The 15252-nt window shown below is 37.9% G+C and overlaps 1 protein-coding gene across 19 annotated transcripts in view; it reads left to right on the top strand.

The window, feature by feature from the left end:
- SACM1L (SAC1 like phosphatidylinositide phosphatase) overlaps positions 1 to 15252 on the top strand; it is a 74862-nt gene that overhangs the window by 7801 nt on the left and 51809 nt on the right. For 17 of the 19 annotated variants that reach the window (XR_007479851.1, XR_007479863.1, XR_007479864.1 and 14 more), the window contains exons 2-4: positions 9052 to 9149; positions 11833 to 11907; positions 13435 to 13562. Coding sequence is in view for 3 of the 19 variants with exons in the window: in XM_004283839.3 (XP_004283887.1) it covers positions 9052 to 9149; positions 11833 to 11907; positions 13435 to 13562 (301 nt within the window). In the remaining 16 variants the exon portion in view is untranslated. The remainder of the gene's footprint in view (positions 1 to 9051; positions 9150 to 11832; positions 11908 to 13434; positions 13563 to 15252) is intronic. The other 2 variants (XM_012538265.3, XM_033413209.2) reach the window with 1 other exon arrangement.

Below are 15252 nucleotides of genomic sequence, written 5' to 3'. Positions count from 1 at the left end.
TTGAGCTTTTACTGTCTTGTGTGAGAATACCAATGGGAATGGATAAGCTTAGAGTCCTTGTCTGCAGAGGCTTGGTAGCCTGTTTGGTGAAGATTTTTTTTTTTAATAAATAAATAAATAAATAAATTTATTTATTTATGGCTGCATTGGGTCTTTGTTGTTGGGTCTTCATTGCTGTGTGCAGGCTTTCTCTAGTTAAGGCGAGTGGGGTCTACTCTTTGTTGTGGTGCGCGGGCTTCTCATTGTGGTGGCTTGTTGCAGAGCTCGGGCTGTAGGTGCACGGGCTTCAGTAGTTGTGTCACGCAGGGTCAGTAGTTGTGGTGCATGGGCTTAGTTGCTCTGCGGCATGTGGGATCTTCCCAGACCAGGGTTCGAACCCACGTCCCCTGCATTGGCAGGCGGATTCTTAACCACTGCGCCACCAGGGAAGTCCCTGGTGAAGATTTAAAAACAAAAATAACAATAAAACCATAACCCCAGCAAAAATTATACCCTGAATGTTTACTCAAGTGTTTCTGACTGTAAGTGCTAGAGAGTTAAAGTTAATTTCATGAGATTTTGAAATGAAACCTGGGAGCATAAAGCTTACAGAATAAAATTTATTACATAAAACACACTTCAGATCAGTATTAAGGCCAATTAAACAGTGGTGGGAAATGGAAGGAGGGAAAGAAGAAGAGGAAGGCAGCAAAGGCATATGTAGATAGCTGAGTTGGGATGACACTTGCTGTTATTAGTTGGATGAATTAGAGCGATTACTTGTAATTAGTCTTCTTAGAAATGTTGATTAGCTGGCAGTCACTGTTCATATCTCCAATTCTTGCTCCAATTCTTAAGCCATTTTCAATAACATTTATCAGAGCAGCCTGGTGGCAGCACCAGCAACTTAGATTCTAGCAACATCTCTCTGAGAGGTAAGATCCAGCAAAGGTCCCAGAGCCCTTAGGCTAGATAGAACTCTTTACCTTGATCCACAATTACTCTTATTTTTGTTCTTTTAACACCTTTTTAAGCTTAATTTTTATTATCTAATACGAGTATATGGTTTAAAGCTAAGTAACACAAAGCTTATATATTAAAAGAGCACTTTTCAGCACTCCCAACTCCCACTGTCCCAGAGGCATCTATCAATACTTTCATTTTTTTACAATGTTTATTTATTTAGGTTGTGCTGGGTCTTAGTTGCGGCATGCAAACTCGTAGTTGTGGCATGTGAACTCTTCGTTGCAGCATGCGGGATATAGTTCCCTGACAAGTGATTGAACCCGGGCCCCCTGCATTGGGAGCGTGGAGTCTTACCCACTGGATCATCAGGGAAGTCCCAGTATTTTCATGTTTTTAAGCAGTTTCTTCTGGTATTTTGCTTTACACTTCTAAACAACATGCTTATACTGCTATTTCCTGATTTGTTTTTCAGTTTCAGTCATATGATGACTTTTTACTTCAGAAGATGAGAATTTAGCTTTTATACCTCTCTTCCTTTCCTCTCCTCTCCTCTCAGTGTGGTTATATTAAGATATTCAGTGTTCACATTATTATGGTTGTGTAGGTATGACTCAAAGGAAGTCAGTAATGTATTATAATTACATTTCCTTATAAAAATGCTTTGTTTTTCCTTGAATTAAAAAGTTTGCTTGACTTTTCTTTAATGTACCTGTTGCTAATTAATCTTCAGTCTCTGGGACAGCAGTAAAACTCCTCTGCTGATGGTAACTGTCAATTCATCTTCTTCTGTGAGGCTTACCTCCAGGAGCCCTATCCCCTCTGCTTTAATCTGGACTGGCTGTTCTTTAGGCCTGTTGCATTGTCCTGGAACTTCCCTTTACCATCATCATGAGAATTTCTTTTACCTCTCTCCTGTTTTGGATTCCAAGTCTAACTCTTGATTTACTCCATGTCGATGAAACAGCTTTTCCTTCTTTCCAAGAAAGAGTGAAAGAGAAGTATCTTTTGAGATATTGCACATCTGAAAATGCTTTCATTCTGTCCTCACGTTTATTTGTTAGTGTGACTAAGTAGAGAATTCTCAGAAATTATTATCCTTCAGAATTTTAAAGACCTTGCTGTTGAATAGTCCAATGTGTTGCTGTTGAATAATCCAATAGTGTGGCTGTTGAATATTTCAGCACTTCTTTCTCTTAGTTTTTTTTTTTTCTGGAAACTTTAGGATTGTATCTCTATGGTATTTTGAGTTTTACACTTAATGTGCCTCTGTGTGTGTGTGTGTGTGTGTGTGTTTCATATATTTGGTGGGTCTTTTACATCTGGAAACTTGTCCTTTGGCTTGAGGTTTCTTCTTTGTTTTTGCACTATTTGATAAATTGTTTTCTTGTGTACTCTCCTGGAATTCCTGCTAAGTGGATGTTGAACATCCTGGATTGTGCCCCTCTCTTTCTTCCTGTCTTCTCTCCCCCTCCTGTCTCTTTCCATCTCCCCCTTTCTTCCTTCCTATGCTTTTCTGTTTTACAGCTCTTATCTTTTTATTCTGTTCTCAAGGAGAGTTCTTCAGTTTTATTTTCCAGTCCTTCTACTGAATATTCAAATTATTATTTCTGCCGTCAGTCCAAAAACATATCTTGCTTGCTGAATCTCCTTCTCCCCCGCCCCCCCCCCCGCCTTCTTTTTGGTATTTTTGTTTCATGAATGCAATGTCTTCTCTCTCAGGCTACCAGTTATAAATGTGTTTTGAAGTTTTATTCTATTCTCAGCATAGTTTGTTTACCCAAAGTTATTTTTCTCTTTGTTTTGTTCTGTGTCTTCTGTGATGGAAGCTTAGCTCAAATATCTGGTGATCCTTGGTTGTCATTTCATGTTTAAGAATGAGGCACTAAAAAATGGATTGGAAGGGTCTGTTTGTGGGTCAGGATTTGTCAAGTGGTGGCCTTCACTAGAGTGATTGTGCAGGAACTCAACTGTTTCTTTGGGGGAGGTGCCCTAAATATCAGCATTTGCAGGTCTTTTCTTTTGGGCCAGTAAGTTTCTTCAGAGACAGTATTCATAGCTCTTTCGGGAGTTGGGGGAGTGGGATGCTTGGCTTTTAGCCTTCTGGGAACCTGCCAGAGGAAGAGGGTGGATGATTTTCCCAATCTGTAAGCAGACCTTCTCTGTGTCTCCAGACTTTACTTGACTCACTGTGGTCCTCAGCTGTGCCTGGTTTCTGGAGTTCAGGTCTTCTCTTGTTGAACTGCTCTAAGCATTAAATCATATGGTTAGGGAGGTACCTGGACTCTAGGTTTGGGTAGGGATCTGATTGTTCCTTACACAGACTTTGAACCACCTTACTCTTACCCCCAACCCTGCAGTTAATCTCACTGCCCCACCTCATCCCCTACCCAAGTTCTTAGTTCTTGAGGCTTTTCAGCACTCTACAGCTGGAGTCTGCTTACTTTGTTGGCTCTCACCCCATAGGCAGTTAGATTCTGTAGTAACTTAATTAGCCCATTTCCAAGCACTTTTCTTCTTCCAGACCTGCATTTGAATGACTAGTATCTGCCCTACAGCCTGCACCCACCTCTTGGTACTACCCAGATTCCATCTTCTGAAAGAATATCAAGGCTTTTTCTCTGGAGGGTTTTCACTCTTGGAAATTCATTTCATTCTACTTCGATTGAGAAGCTAATTTGTTGATCTTCTCATTTCACATGTACCTAGCCAGACTGGAAGTGTTATATATAGTATATTTCACCTTTATATAAAAGAAATTTTCATTTCTGACTTTGTAATTTTAAGGATTTTGAACACATAGTGAGGTTATTAACTTTGACTGCGATTATTAGGAATGTAACAATTAGTAAAGGCCTATTTCTGTGGCTGTATATTTTTTGTATATGATTTAAAGTCTTAATTCAAGATGTATATATATATTAAAAAAATAAGTTGATTTGCAGCTGCATTGGGTCTTCATTGCAGTGTGTGGGCTTTCTCTAGTTGTGGCGGGCAGGGGCTACTCTTCGTTGTGGTGCATTGGCTTCTCATTGCGGTGGCTTCTTGTCGTGGAGCACGAGCTCTAGGTGTGCGGGCTCAGTCATTATGGCTCATGGGCTTAGTTGCTCCGCGGCATGTGGGATCTTCCCAGACCAGGGCTCGAACCTGTGTCCCCTGCATTGGCAGGTGTATGCTTAACCACTGCGCAGCCAGGGAAGTCCCCAAGATGTATGTATTTTTTCAGTGTTCCACACCCTTCCAGATCAGTTTTAAGTTTAAATGTCAAGTTGGGAAAAATTTTTTAATTGCTTATATTAGGGATACTTTTTGTTCCATGTATATTTTGAAATATATTTATTTGTGTATTTATATATATATTTTACATAATTATACATATTAAAATTTTAATAGGAGATTTTTCTGCTCCTATAAATATTTGATTTTATAATAAATTTCACTGACTAAAAGGTATCTGTTAGGTAACACACCAAAACTTGTATATGGAAACAAGTATGATTTTTTTTTAATTCATTGACTTCATTCAAATAATTTATTTTTATGGTAGAAGTTTTGCAGGTGAGAAGCTTAAATACATTGGTTTTAGGGCCCTGTCAGTTAGCAAAATTCAAGGATGCTCAAGTTCCGTATGTAAGTGGCGTAGTGTTTACATATAACCTATGTACATCCTCCTGTATATTTGAAATCATCTCTATATTATAATACCTAATACAATGTAAATGTTATGTAAATAGTTGCAAATACAATGTAAATACAATGTAAATGTTATGCAAATAGTTGCTGGTGTTCAGCAAATTCTAGTTTTGCTTTTTTGGAACTTTTCTGGAATTTTTTTTTCTTGAGTATTTTCAATCCACTGTTGGTTGAATCCACCCTTGTGGAACCCATGGATAAGGAGGGCCTACTGTATATAGATAAAAGAAGTCAAAGTATAAGAGGGTGGAGCTATTGAGGGAACACAGTATGCATTTCTCTACTGGCTGTTCATTTAGATGCAAGCTTTGTGTTTTTGTCCACTGTATTGAAAAAGTGGAAGAATTTGATTTCTGAGATTGTATGTTGATAATCATCTCTTATATTAAGAATAACGTTAGTTATTAAAGAAGTAACACCATTTGTGTGAAGTAAACTGTGGTAGCTTCCCCCCCCCCCCCAAATACAGCTGTGAATTTAGAAGAGCTTAGGGCCCTGAGCAATATGAAGAAGATGGATATAATAAAACCCAGGGACTTCACTCGTGGTCAGAACTGTGTAGCATTCATCAGCCTTTGTCTCAAATGTAAAACTAAAGCGGCTGAGTAGGAGCAGTGGTGATGGCTTTGTCAAGAGACTGAGACAGCAGAAGAGAAAACTAAAGCTCAGTGGTCTGAGGTCATTTAGTAAAAAAAAAAAAATGATGCCACCATTTCGTGGAGTCTCTTCTTAGTGCCAGGCGTGTCACACATATTCTCTCATTTACCCTCACCGATCACTTACCACTTTTTAATAGAGAGAAAGCTGAGCTGGGAAGTTCAGTGATTTGTTCAGGGACTCATGACAAGTAAGCATGGAGTTGGAATTCAAACCAGGTTTGTAAGAGCTTAAAACCTGTAACTTTTTCACCATGCTGTGTTACTAGAATTTGAAGGCATCATCTTTTGGTAGGATGGCCCAGAAATTGATGTGTTCAAGATCCTAGTCAGTCAGGAAAACATTGACTTATACTTAGGTTAAGACATAAGGAAAAAACCTTGGTTTAATAAAATATAAATTAAAGACACTCCATTAAAAATGGTTTTTAAAATGTTTTATCACTTAGAAACTCACACACCAGGTATCAAACTCAATTGAAGGAAACATCTCTTTGTTTTGTTCCAGGAAGATAAAGTGTTTTTGTGTTTTGGCCAGGGGTTAATGTGGAGATTATTTCATTCCAGGAGGGATTTGATCACTGTAGTAGTTTTCTATTGCTGCTGTACCAAATTACCATAAGCTTAGAAACTTTAAACAATACAAATGTATTATCTCTTAGTTACTGTCGTTCAGAAGTCCAATATGAATCTCACTGGGCTAAAATCACGTTTCATAGTGGAGGCTCTGAGGAAGAATCCAGCTCATTCAGGGTGTTGACCAAATCCATTTTCTTGTGGTTGTTGGACTAAGGTCCCTGTTTTCTTGCTGGCTGTTAGCCTGAGGCCACTCTCCTGTCCCTGCACGTGACCTCAACATCTCAGGAACTACCAACAACTTGTCACATCCTTCTCATGATTGAAATCTTCATTGTAGGAAAGCATTTCCCATTGTAGGAAAGTATTTCACATGACTCTTTCAGATCCTGAGCCTTTTTAAGACCTGGAAATGCAGTGGGACATCTGATGCACAGGCATTTAAACAGCATTTAAAAGATTGGGGGTTGTTAGGGTGTGGAGGGATTCTAAAGAGTGAGGCTTATAAAATGCCCTCTGATTTAGAGACAGAATTTTTTCCAAAGGCTTTTATAAAGAAGTCTTGTTTTTCAGGTCTACTTTTTGTTTAAAATTTTTGTTTCTATTTGGTACTTGTTTTTTTATTTATCACCTACCTCCTTGTCCCTAGTACTTGTGTAATGCTTAGCACATGGTAGCTTTTCAATAAATTTATTGACTTACTCCTGGAGTGCAACTTACCCTTGCACAAAACATCTTCTGCAGGTATGGACTGATGTGTTGGATTTTTTTTTTTTTAATGATTCGAGACTGGAGGTAACTATCCTATGACTAGATTGTCTGGAAGTTTTTTTATACTTCCTTTAGTTTGTTTCAGGACCTCTCACTTTGCTTTCTTTTTATAGGTTTATTGAAGCATAGTTGACATATAATAAACTGCACATATTTAAAGCATGCACTTTGATACATTTTGATATATTTTACACCTGTGAAACCATCACCAGTATCAAATGAATACAGTCATTACCCTTAAAAGTTTCCTTGTCTATAATCACTCCCGTTTTCCCTTCTTTGTGCAAGTTATACATACAACTACAATATGACCCAGCCATTCCACTTCTAAGTAGTCATCCAAGAGAAATGATGCATATGTCTGCCTTAAGACTTGTACTAGAATGTTCATAGAAGCTTTATTCATAATATCCTAAACTGGAAATGGCACAAATGTCCATCAGCAAGTGAATGAATAAACAAATTGTGATATATCCATACAGTGGACTACTATTCAGGAATAAAAAGGAACATATATTTAGTTTGAATTGAAGACTGCCATATTTGAAGCAGATTTGTTTCCTTTGTTGCATTTCTTATTTTGTATTAAAATTGACTTTCATTTCCTTGGCATACCCCATTCCCACCCCATGGAGGAAATATTAAGAAGTTAGTTATAGATGAACCATAAAAGGATGTAAGTTATATTTGGATAATTAAGGGTTGATTATTCCTCAAAAACTTACAAGTCAAAAATGGTCAGTATAGTTTGTTCTGCTACAGGACTTGTTTCTGTAACACCAAATAGCTTATACATGGTCAGTAAGTAAGAAATGATGGGGCTTCCCTGGTGGCGCAGTGGTTGAGAGTCTGCCTGCCGATGCAGGGGATACGGGTTCGTGCCCCGGTCCGGGAAGATCCCACATGCCGCGTAGCGGCTGGGCCCGTGAGCCTTGGCCGCTGAGCCTGCGCATCCGGAGCATGTGCTCCGCAACGGGAGAGGCCACAACAGTGAGAGGCCCACATATCGGGGGAAAAAAAAAAAAAAGAAGTGATGTCAGTGATGGTGTGTGGGTTTATTATGTAAGATTTTTCATTGGCAAGAAGAGTAGAATAGAGGGAGTAGAATTTAAAAGGAAAGGAAAAAGCCCTCAGATTGGCTGCTGCACAGACAGATGTTCTTTCAAGTGTGGTTTAAGAACAGCAGAGATTAGTCCCTGGAAAAACAAACAAGCTAGTTCTCGCCCCAACTCTGGTCAGCTCCTGGAGGCCCTCCATACCTGCCGGTTCCGTACCTGCAGGTTCCAACTTGGTTGAATCCACGGTTGCAGAGGGCTGACTGTACTGCACCATTTAATATGAGGGACTTGAGCATCCACAGATTTTGGTATCTGGAACCAATCCCCGGCAGATACCTGTACTTACTCCTGTGCCCACCTTAACAACAGCCTCAGTCTCCATTTTTTTAGTGCCTGCAAATCTTTATTTTAACTTTATTTAGTTTTTGTTGATTGTTATTTCCTGAGGCAGTCCCCAGCCATGCTGAATTGCTTGCCTGGAGTTATCCGTTGTACCTCCTGAGGAGCCAACTGTTAATTTTTGTTGGACTCAGGTTACAAAGTTGCATAAATTCTGAGTACTCTGCTAATTGTACCCCCTTTATTTTTTACTTTGCAGGATGAGGTTTTTTTTTCAAGAACACATCAGTGGCATTCAAACAAAATACAAAAATGTTAAAGTAGTTTATTTTAAACAATTTCCTGGAAATGTGTTTCTTAGTGTTTTTAGCTAATACTTAAATCTTGGTTACTATGTGTCAAGTGTTCTAAGTGCTTATCAAAGAGTATCTCATTTTATCCTCACAACAATGCAATTTAATGAGTCTGGTATTATCCTTATTTTATGGATAAGGGAACTGAGGAACACAGGGGAGGAGTAACGTGCCCAAGTTCACACAGCACAGTCTGGTTACATAGAATGTGCTCCTGACTACTGAGCTACATTGCCTTCTGCACCATGTTGAGTATAAATTAGATTTTAGTATGATTTTCTTACGTAAGTCAGAGTGGTAGTTTTACAGCGAATTAAAACCTTATCAGCATTAAATTAGGTGAAAAGAGTTGCAGTGAACACATAAGGACAGCATAATAGCTTTATCTATTCACTGTTGTGACCTCTCCCGTTGCGGAGCACAGGCTCCGGACGTGCAGGCTCAGCGGCCATGGCTCACGGGCCCAGCCGCTCCGCGGCATGTAGGATTCTCCTGGACCGGGGCACGAATCTGTGTCCCCTGCATCGTCAGGCGGACTCTCAACCAGTGCGCCACCAGGGAAGCCCAAAGATGTCAAATTTAAACACTGTTCAATTGTTATAACAGGTTTTTTTGGAAGTCTTCATTTCACTTCGTTATTTATGGTTTTAAATTTCTTCTTAGGCATATCACACCTGAAAAATTTTATGTGGAAGCTTGTGATGATGGAACAGATGATGTACTTATCATCGACCGTGTGTCCACAGAAGTTACACTCTCAGGTATTTCATGGCCAGATTTAGAAGTGTCTAGAAAGATTTTACACTTAAGTTGCAATAGTTAAATTAATGAGATCCATGTGAGTGTGTGGATATCTGAGTGTCTTCTTAGAAAATTTTAATTCTTGCTACCTCATTTGATTTTTATGCATTAATTTTATACTTTTTCCTTTTCATGAAAAGGAGAAATCTTGAAAATTTTAGGTAGCATTTTACTATTCATAAGGATTTAAAAACTTTCTTTATTTGTTCCCTTATCAGTACCGTAACAGGATTGGTTTTGTTGGTATGTTAGGTTCCTTTCTAGCTGTAAGATTTGAATTATTTGAGTGTGAGAAAGTTGTTTTAGCATTAAGTGTGTGGAATGTTAACAGCTGATTTGGTTTCGAAAATATTCATGACTATGAGGATAATTTAATAAATGAAAAATAATATATACATCACTGGGTAAAACTTGTGTTTTAGGCAGAATGATTTTCCTAAGCTTTATCTATCTATCTTATCTATCAATCCAGTTATAATTTAGCTTTGCTTCTCTGGGGTGTGAAAAGCAACTTGTTTTTCAATTGTGTGGAACACTGATTTCTGACTAGATTAATGTGAAGTAATTTTGGTAACGAATTAATGTATCATGTGATACCACATTTAGAATTTCATGTTTAAAAATTTACCTCTAGATAGTGTTCTGTATTAATTTTTTTCTGAAGGGCAGTATTTGAGTAACCATAGAGTAGGCATTCGGTAAATGGTAAATATCCTTTGAACGGATTAAGTGAAACATGAAAATATTTTGCATAGGATACTAAAGTGTAAGAAAGGTAGGACTATAAATCTCCATTTCCTTGGTTGTCTGCTTTTTCTGGTAAGCTTTTCCTTTGACCAAATAAAGTAAGAGCTGTTTTAGCTTGATAATTTGGCATTTCCTGTGACTGTTGCTTGGTGACTGCGCTCTCAGAATAGCTGACTGATGTTAACCACCCTTAGTGTACTTCTGAAGTTTAGTCCCACTACTTCTTTATAACATATTGATTCAACCCAGTGTCTTTTTTATTTTTTTGGAGGGGAGGCGGGCTGGGGGTGGTGGGCCTTGCCACGAGGATCTTAGTTCCCCGACCAGGGATCCGTCCCGTGCCTCCGGCAGTGGAAGCTCGGAGTCCTAACCACTGGACCACCAGAGAATTCCCTACCACCTAGTGTCTCATAAAAGCTTTAGTATGGATGTATTTTCAATTATTTTTTGTCTTTTCAGTGACATTTTATTTGTAAGTAGAGAATGCAGACCCATTTGAGTGGACAAAGCTAAAGGTTTTGAATAGTTTGGATGTAAAAATGATAACCGAACAGTCATTGGTAGACACATGAAGAGATACTTTGACCTGAAGCTAGTGATGATGAGGGGCTGTCGATCACAGTTTCTCTGGTAGTTTCCTTTTACCATTGGGAATACAAACCATTGCCACCGAAAGAGGAATTTTTTTTCTTCCCTGAAAAACCAACATAGTCTTAGGAATTATCATAGTGTTATTGCTGTTATGCTCCAGTTAATGTAACTTACAGCTGTATCAGTAGTACATTTATGTTTATCAATGATCTCAGTATATTCAGAATCTTCTCTGAGCTTTAAACTGCACTGGTATTTCCATTTTTCATGGTAATTAATTATGGCATAGTATTGCTAAGTAAATTGAATTATTGAGAGAAACAAGTGAATTTTAGACCTTATTCAGAATTAGTTTATTTAGAAAAACAGGGCTGCCTTTAAGAAACAGGACTGGAGTTTACAGCAGTGTTTCAAAATGGGTCCCAGGCTGATAATTAAACTGTGACTGAAAGAAAAATTTTATAGCCACATAGGTTTGGAAAACTTTGAATTAAACAGTGGAACAGCTTTCGTTTACTGTAGGCCTTCTCAGAGCCTTTAATTTCCTACTGTGCATTGTGACTCTGGGAGAAGGAGTAGAGTTAGTATGGATATAGCAAAATAAGTTTCTTTGACTGGGAGACCCTACCTCCCCCCCTTTTGGGCATTATTCCCTAAACTAGAGTTGTACAAAATATGTTTTGTGAAACACATTGGCTTAAAGTTTAACAACTGTGAAATGAACCTTGTAATGTAAGGTAGTCTTTATTAATAACGGCATTATTGATAAAATCGCAGCTAATGATATTGCCTCCCTGGATACCTGTATCAGTTTCTTTTAGACGTGAACAGGAGGCTTTTCCTTCCTCCTCCCCTCTTGAATCTTGGCCTCCATGTCTCACATTCTTATTAGGGAATTAGGCGAGTCTTTTTTTTGCATTCCATTTGTTGCATGTTGAGATTAAAATCTTGTTTCAACTTCCATTTACTTTCTAATTCTCTTAAAGGGGTAAAGATTTGGTTTCTGACAAGAGATTGAATAAATTTGGTTGAAAATTGGCATTGGAAATAACCCTTAATTTACGTAGTGAGGTTGCTGAAGCATGTTACTTTTGGCACCATATTCTAGACAGGCAGAGACCTTTATATGTAACATGGACATCTTTGTTTTATATTCTGCCAAAGTGGAGGTCTAACACTAATGAAGGAATATTGTTTTCTTAGAACAAAGCGTGCATATTGAAGTAACCATTGAAATGAAACTACATTTCTCTTTCAGTTGGTGAGCTTTTTCTAAGTGATTTTTCTTTACTTTCTTCTTTAAAGTCAAGAAAGATATTCCTCCTTCAGCTGTCACAAGACCAATATTTGGTATACTGGGCACAATTCATCTGGTGGCAGGTAAGAAAAATGAGCTAAGATGGACAAGAAGGTAATTAAATCGATGCTATTAGAGTATAAGATGAAGGCACACTTTATATCTTGCTTTAGGCAATAAATCTGTAGGTGTTTGTCATTAATTTATACCCCAAATAGCAAGTGGTTAAATTTGTAAGCCTGAGGTTCTATTTTTTTTAATTAATTAATTAATTTATTTATTTTTGGCTGTGTTGGGTCTTGGTTGCTATGCGTGTGCTTTCTCTAGTTGCGACGAGCGGGGGCTACTCTTCATTGTGGTGCACAGGCTTCTCATTGCGGTGGCTTCTCTTGTTGCAGAGCACGGGCTCTAGGCACACGGGCTTCAGTAGTTGGGGCTCGTGGGCTCCAGAGCACAGATTCAGTAGATGTGGCACACGGGCTTAGTTGCTCCACGGCATGTGGGATCTTCCCGGATCAGGGCTCGAACCCATATCCTCTGCATTGGCAGGCGGATTCTTCACCACTGTGCCACCAGGGAAGTCCTGGACCAGAGTATTCTAAACCTTCAACTCCGTGGCTCTGTGTTATTAGGAAAGTGATGGTTTTTAATCTAAATTTTATTTCATTGAACTTTTGAAAAGTTCCTATCGTATCAGGCACAGTGCTGGATGTTATTTATAAAAGATGCAAGTCCCTTTTGTCCTGTAGCTTACAGTTGAGTGAGAGAGGCATTTAAATAGTAAATTACTGCAGAACAATGTAACAAGTTCTAGGAGAGAGATGTACATAGGAAAACTTTCAGGGAGGGCACTTGTGGTTAGAGCCTTGAACAGATGTGAATAATTAATCTAGTGGTAAAGGCTTACCCTGGTTTATTTGTGGGAGGAGGAGGTGGCCAGGATCAGGGTTGGTGTATTAATGCATGGTGCTGGGATCGCTTCTTGATTCCTGACCACTCATCTTCGGAATGTTGCAGTAGCCAGTTAGTTATACTGCCCCAGCACATTTCTCTACCATTTAGAATGACATGAAGGACATGGGAGGTGTAGATATCTGCAGTGGCCAGATATTATGACCTATGATGCTTTAAGCTACACATCGGGAAATGCATTAGCAGAGGCCCGTATGCTTTGGGGATGACAGGAGAGTGAGAGAGAAGCGTTTTCTGTCTGTACTTTCCATCTGCTAGGATCACTGCTCTGGTTACCAAAAGCTTTTACTTTTACCTTTCTGAGAAAAAATTTGATCTTTCAGTAAAAGTTTGTCTAAATAATATGCTGGTCTTTCTATTCATAAATTATAAGATTGCTTTTCAAAAAGTATGGGTCCTTTATCTATTTAGCACAGCTCTCGCCTTTATTTATTTTGGCTGTGCCTCAAGGCTTGCAGGACCTTAGTTCCCTGACCCGAGATCAAACTTGCACCCTCGGCAGTGAAAGCGCGGGGTCCTAACCACTGGACTGCCAGGGAATTCCCGTAACTCTTGCCTTTAAAGAATAAGGACTGCTATTTCTGGCTTTACAGTTGCCTTATTTCTATTTATGTGTACTTGGCTCTGCTTTTTTGCAGGTAATTATCTAATTGTCATTACCAAAAAGAAAAAAATAGGTGAATTTTTCAATCATGTAATCTGGAAAGCAATAGATTTTGATGTCCTTTCTTATAAGAAGACAATGTTGCACTTAACTGATATTCAGGTAAGAACTGGAAGCACTTACTAATTGCAAAATCCAAAGAAGTCCCGTGGGGTGGATGGGGAAGGGAGGTGGAACACAAAGAATGTTTGATGGATTTCTTTTAAACCTAATTATTTAAACAATGCATAGAGCATGGTCACTCTACATACCTAGTCCTAAAGTGTATTTTTTTAAAAAACTGTTCATATATTTTATTGCACTTGGGTTTTTTTTAACTGACTCAATTCTTAGATATGAAATTTCATACGAGAGAAAAGGACAGACTGAAAATGCACATGTAGTCAACACGTAGATTTAACTTCATATCATTTTTGTGAAGAAATAAAATATTAAATATCTTTCCACCATTGAAAGCAGTTATACTCCAATAAAGATGTTAAAAGAGATAAAAATAAAAGGGATGCTCCTATATATTACTAAAAAAAAAAATTATCTTTGAAGTTCCACTCATCCCGTTTCATTCCCTCTTTCCCTAGGGAGAAAGCTTTCTTCAGTTTTGCCACATGGGAATATAAGTGTGTGTGCATGTGTACATGTTCAAACAGTCCTCTTTTTGCACAGTTCCTATATGCATGGATTTCAGTTACCACAGTTTAGTTAACACCAGTTCCCAACAACACAGTTTAAATTTCAGTTACCATGATATATTGACTAAAGAATTAGCTCACCAAAGATGAAAGTGCAATGAAACAAAAAATGACGACTCTAGAAGTGAAATTCAAACTGAACATGAATAGAGTACAGAAGAAATAGCTGATGGTGGGAATAAGAGACTCTGGATACGCAGCCAGAGGTCTCAGTGAAGGTGATGTTATCGACATGAATGGTCAAGTGGTTGTGATGAAAAGGTTGAACATGTCCCAGAGCAAGTGATGCCGGTAACAAACTTCACGTTAAAGGAACTCACAGAAGTGTTTCATGATGTTAATAGTACGAAGGATTAAGTGTTAGAAGCTAGTTCAGGCTTAGATGTACGACAGTTCATCAGGGTGTAGAAAAGATGGTATCATAAGTTACATGATGAGAAGAATGCAAGCACTGTTCAGGCTACTCTTGATAAATTTTGACCAGAAGTAAAATATTTTTAATTATCAGTGTTTCAAATGACAGTATACTAAACAACGTTTTACTATTTTTTCATTTCCCTATACATTTATAACTTACAGTAGGAGAGTTTTTAATGTGTTGATTAAAAAAATTTTAAGTCACGAAATGATCCTAACTTTCCTATTGATTATTAAGATAGTTTAAGATTATTAAGGTTAAGATAACATCGTCATTTTTATAGTCCCACCCTATCATGCAAAGTGAAGATTGCCTGTATTCATATTCAGACAATATCTGTTTTTGCTTGCAGTATATTTTAAAACTTACATGAATGGCATTAACCCTGTTCTAGTTTTTGAAAATTACTTTTTTTAAGTCAACATTATGTTTAGAGATTTACATCTGTTGAGTACTTGTTTTCTAAATGTACTTTATTTATAGTATTTGCTTTTTAAAAATTTTAAGCTGTATTTTTATTCCCAGGATTACAAAAAGTTTGTTTTTAAAAGAAAGCTAATTATTCTAAAATATGTATCTTACCTATGATAAACATTAAAAAAAAAATCAGTCCTAGCACTATTGTCTTATTGACTAAGTAAAGCTGTAGAGTATGGTTTTTATACTTTAAACTTCAGATTTCTTT

Source organism: Orcinus orca, chromosome 10 (assembly GCF_937001465.1).
Source record: "Orcinus orca chromosome 10, mOrcOrc1.1, whole genome shotgun sequence".
In the NCBI taxonomy this organism is placed as follows: domain Eukaryota; kingdom Metazoa; phylum Chordata; class Mammalia; order Artiodactyla; family Delphinidae; genus Orcinus; species Orcinus orca.
This window is presented reverse-complemented; position numbering and strand designations above follow the sequence as displayed.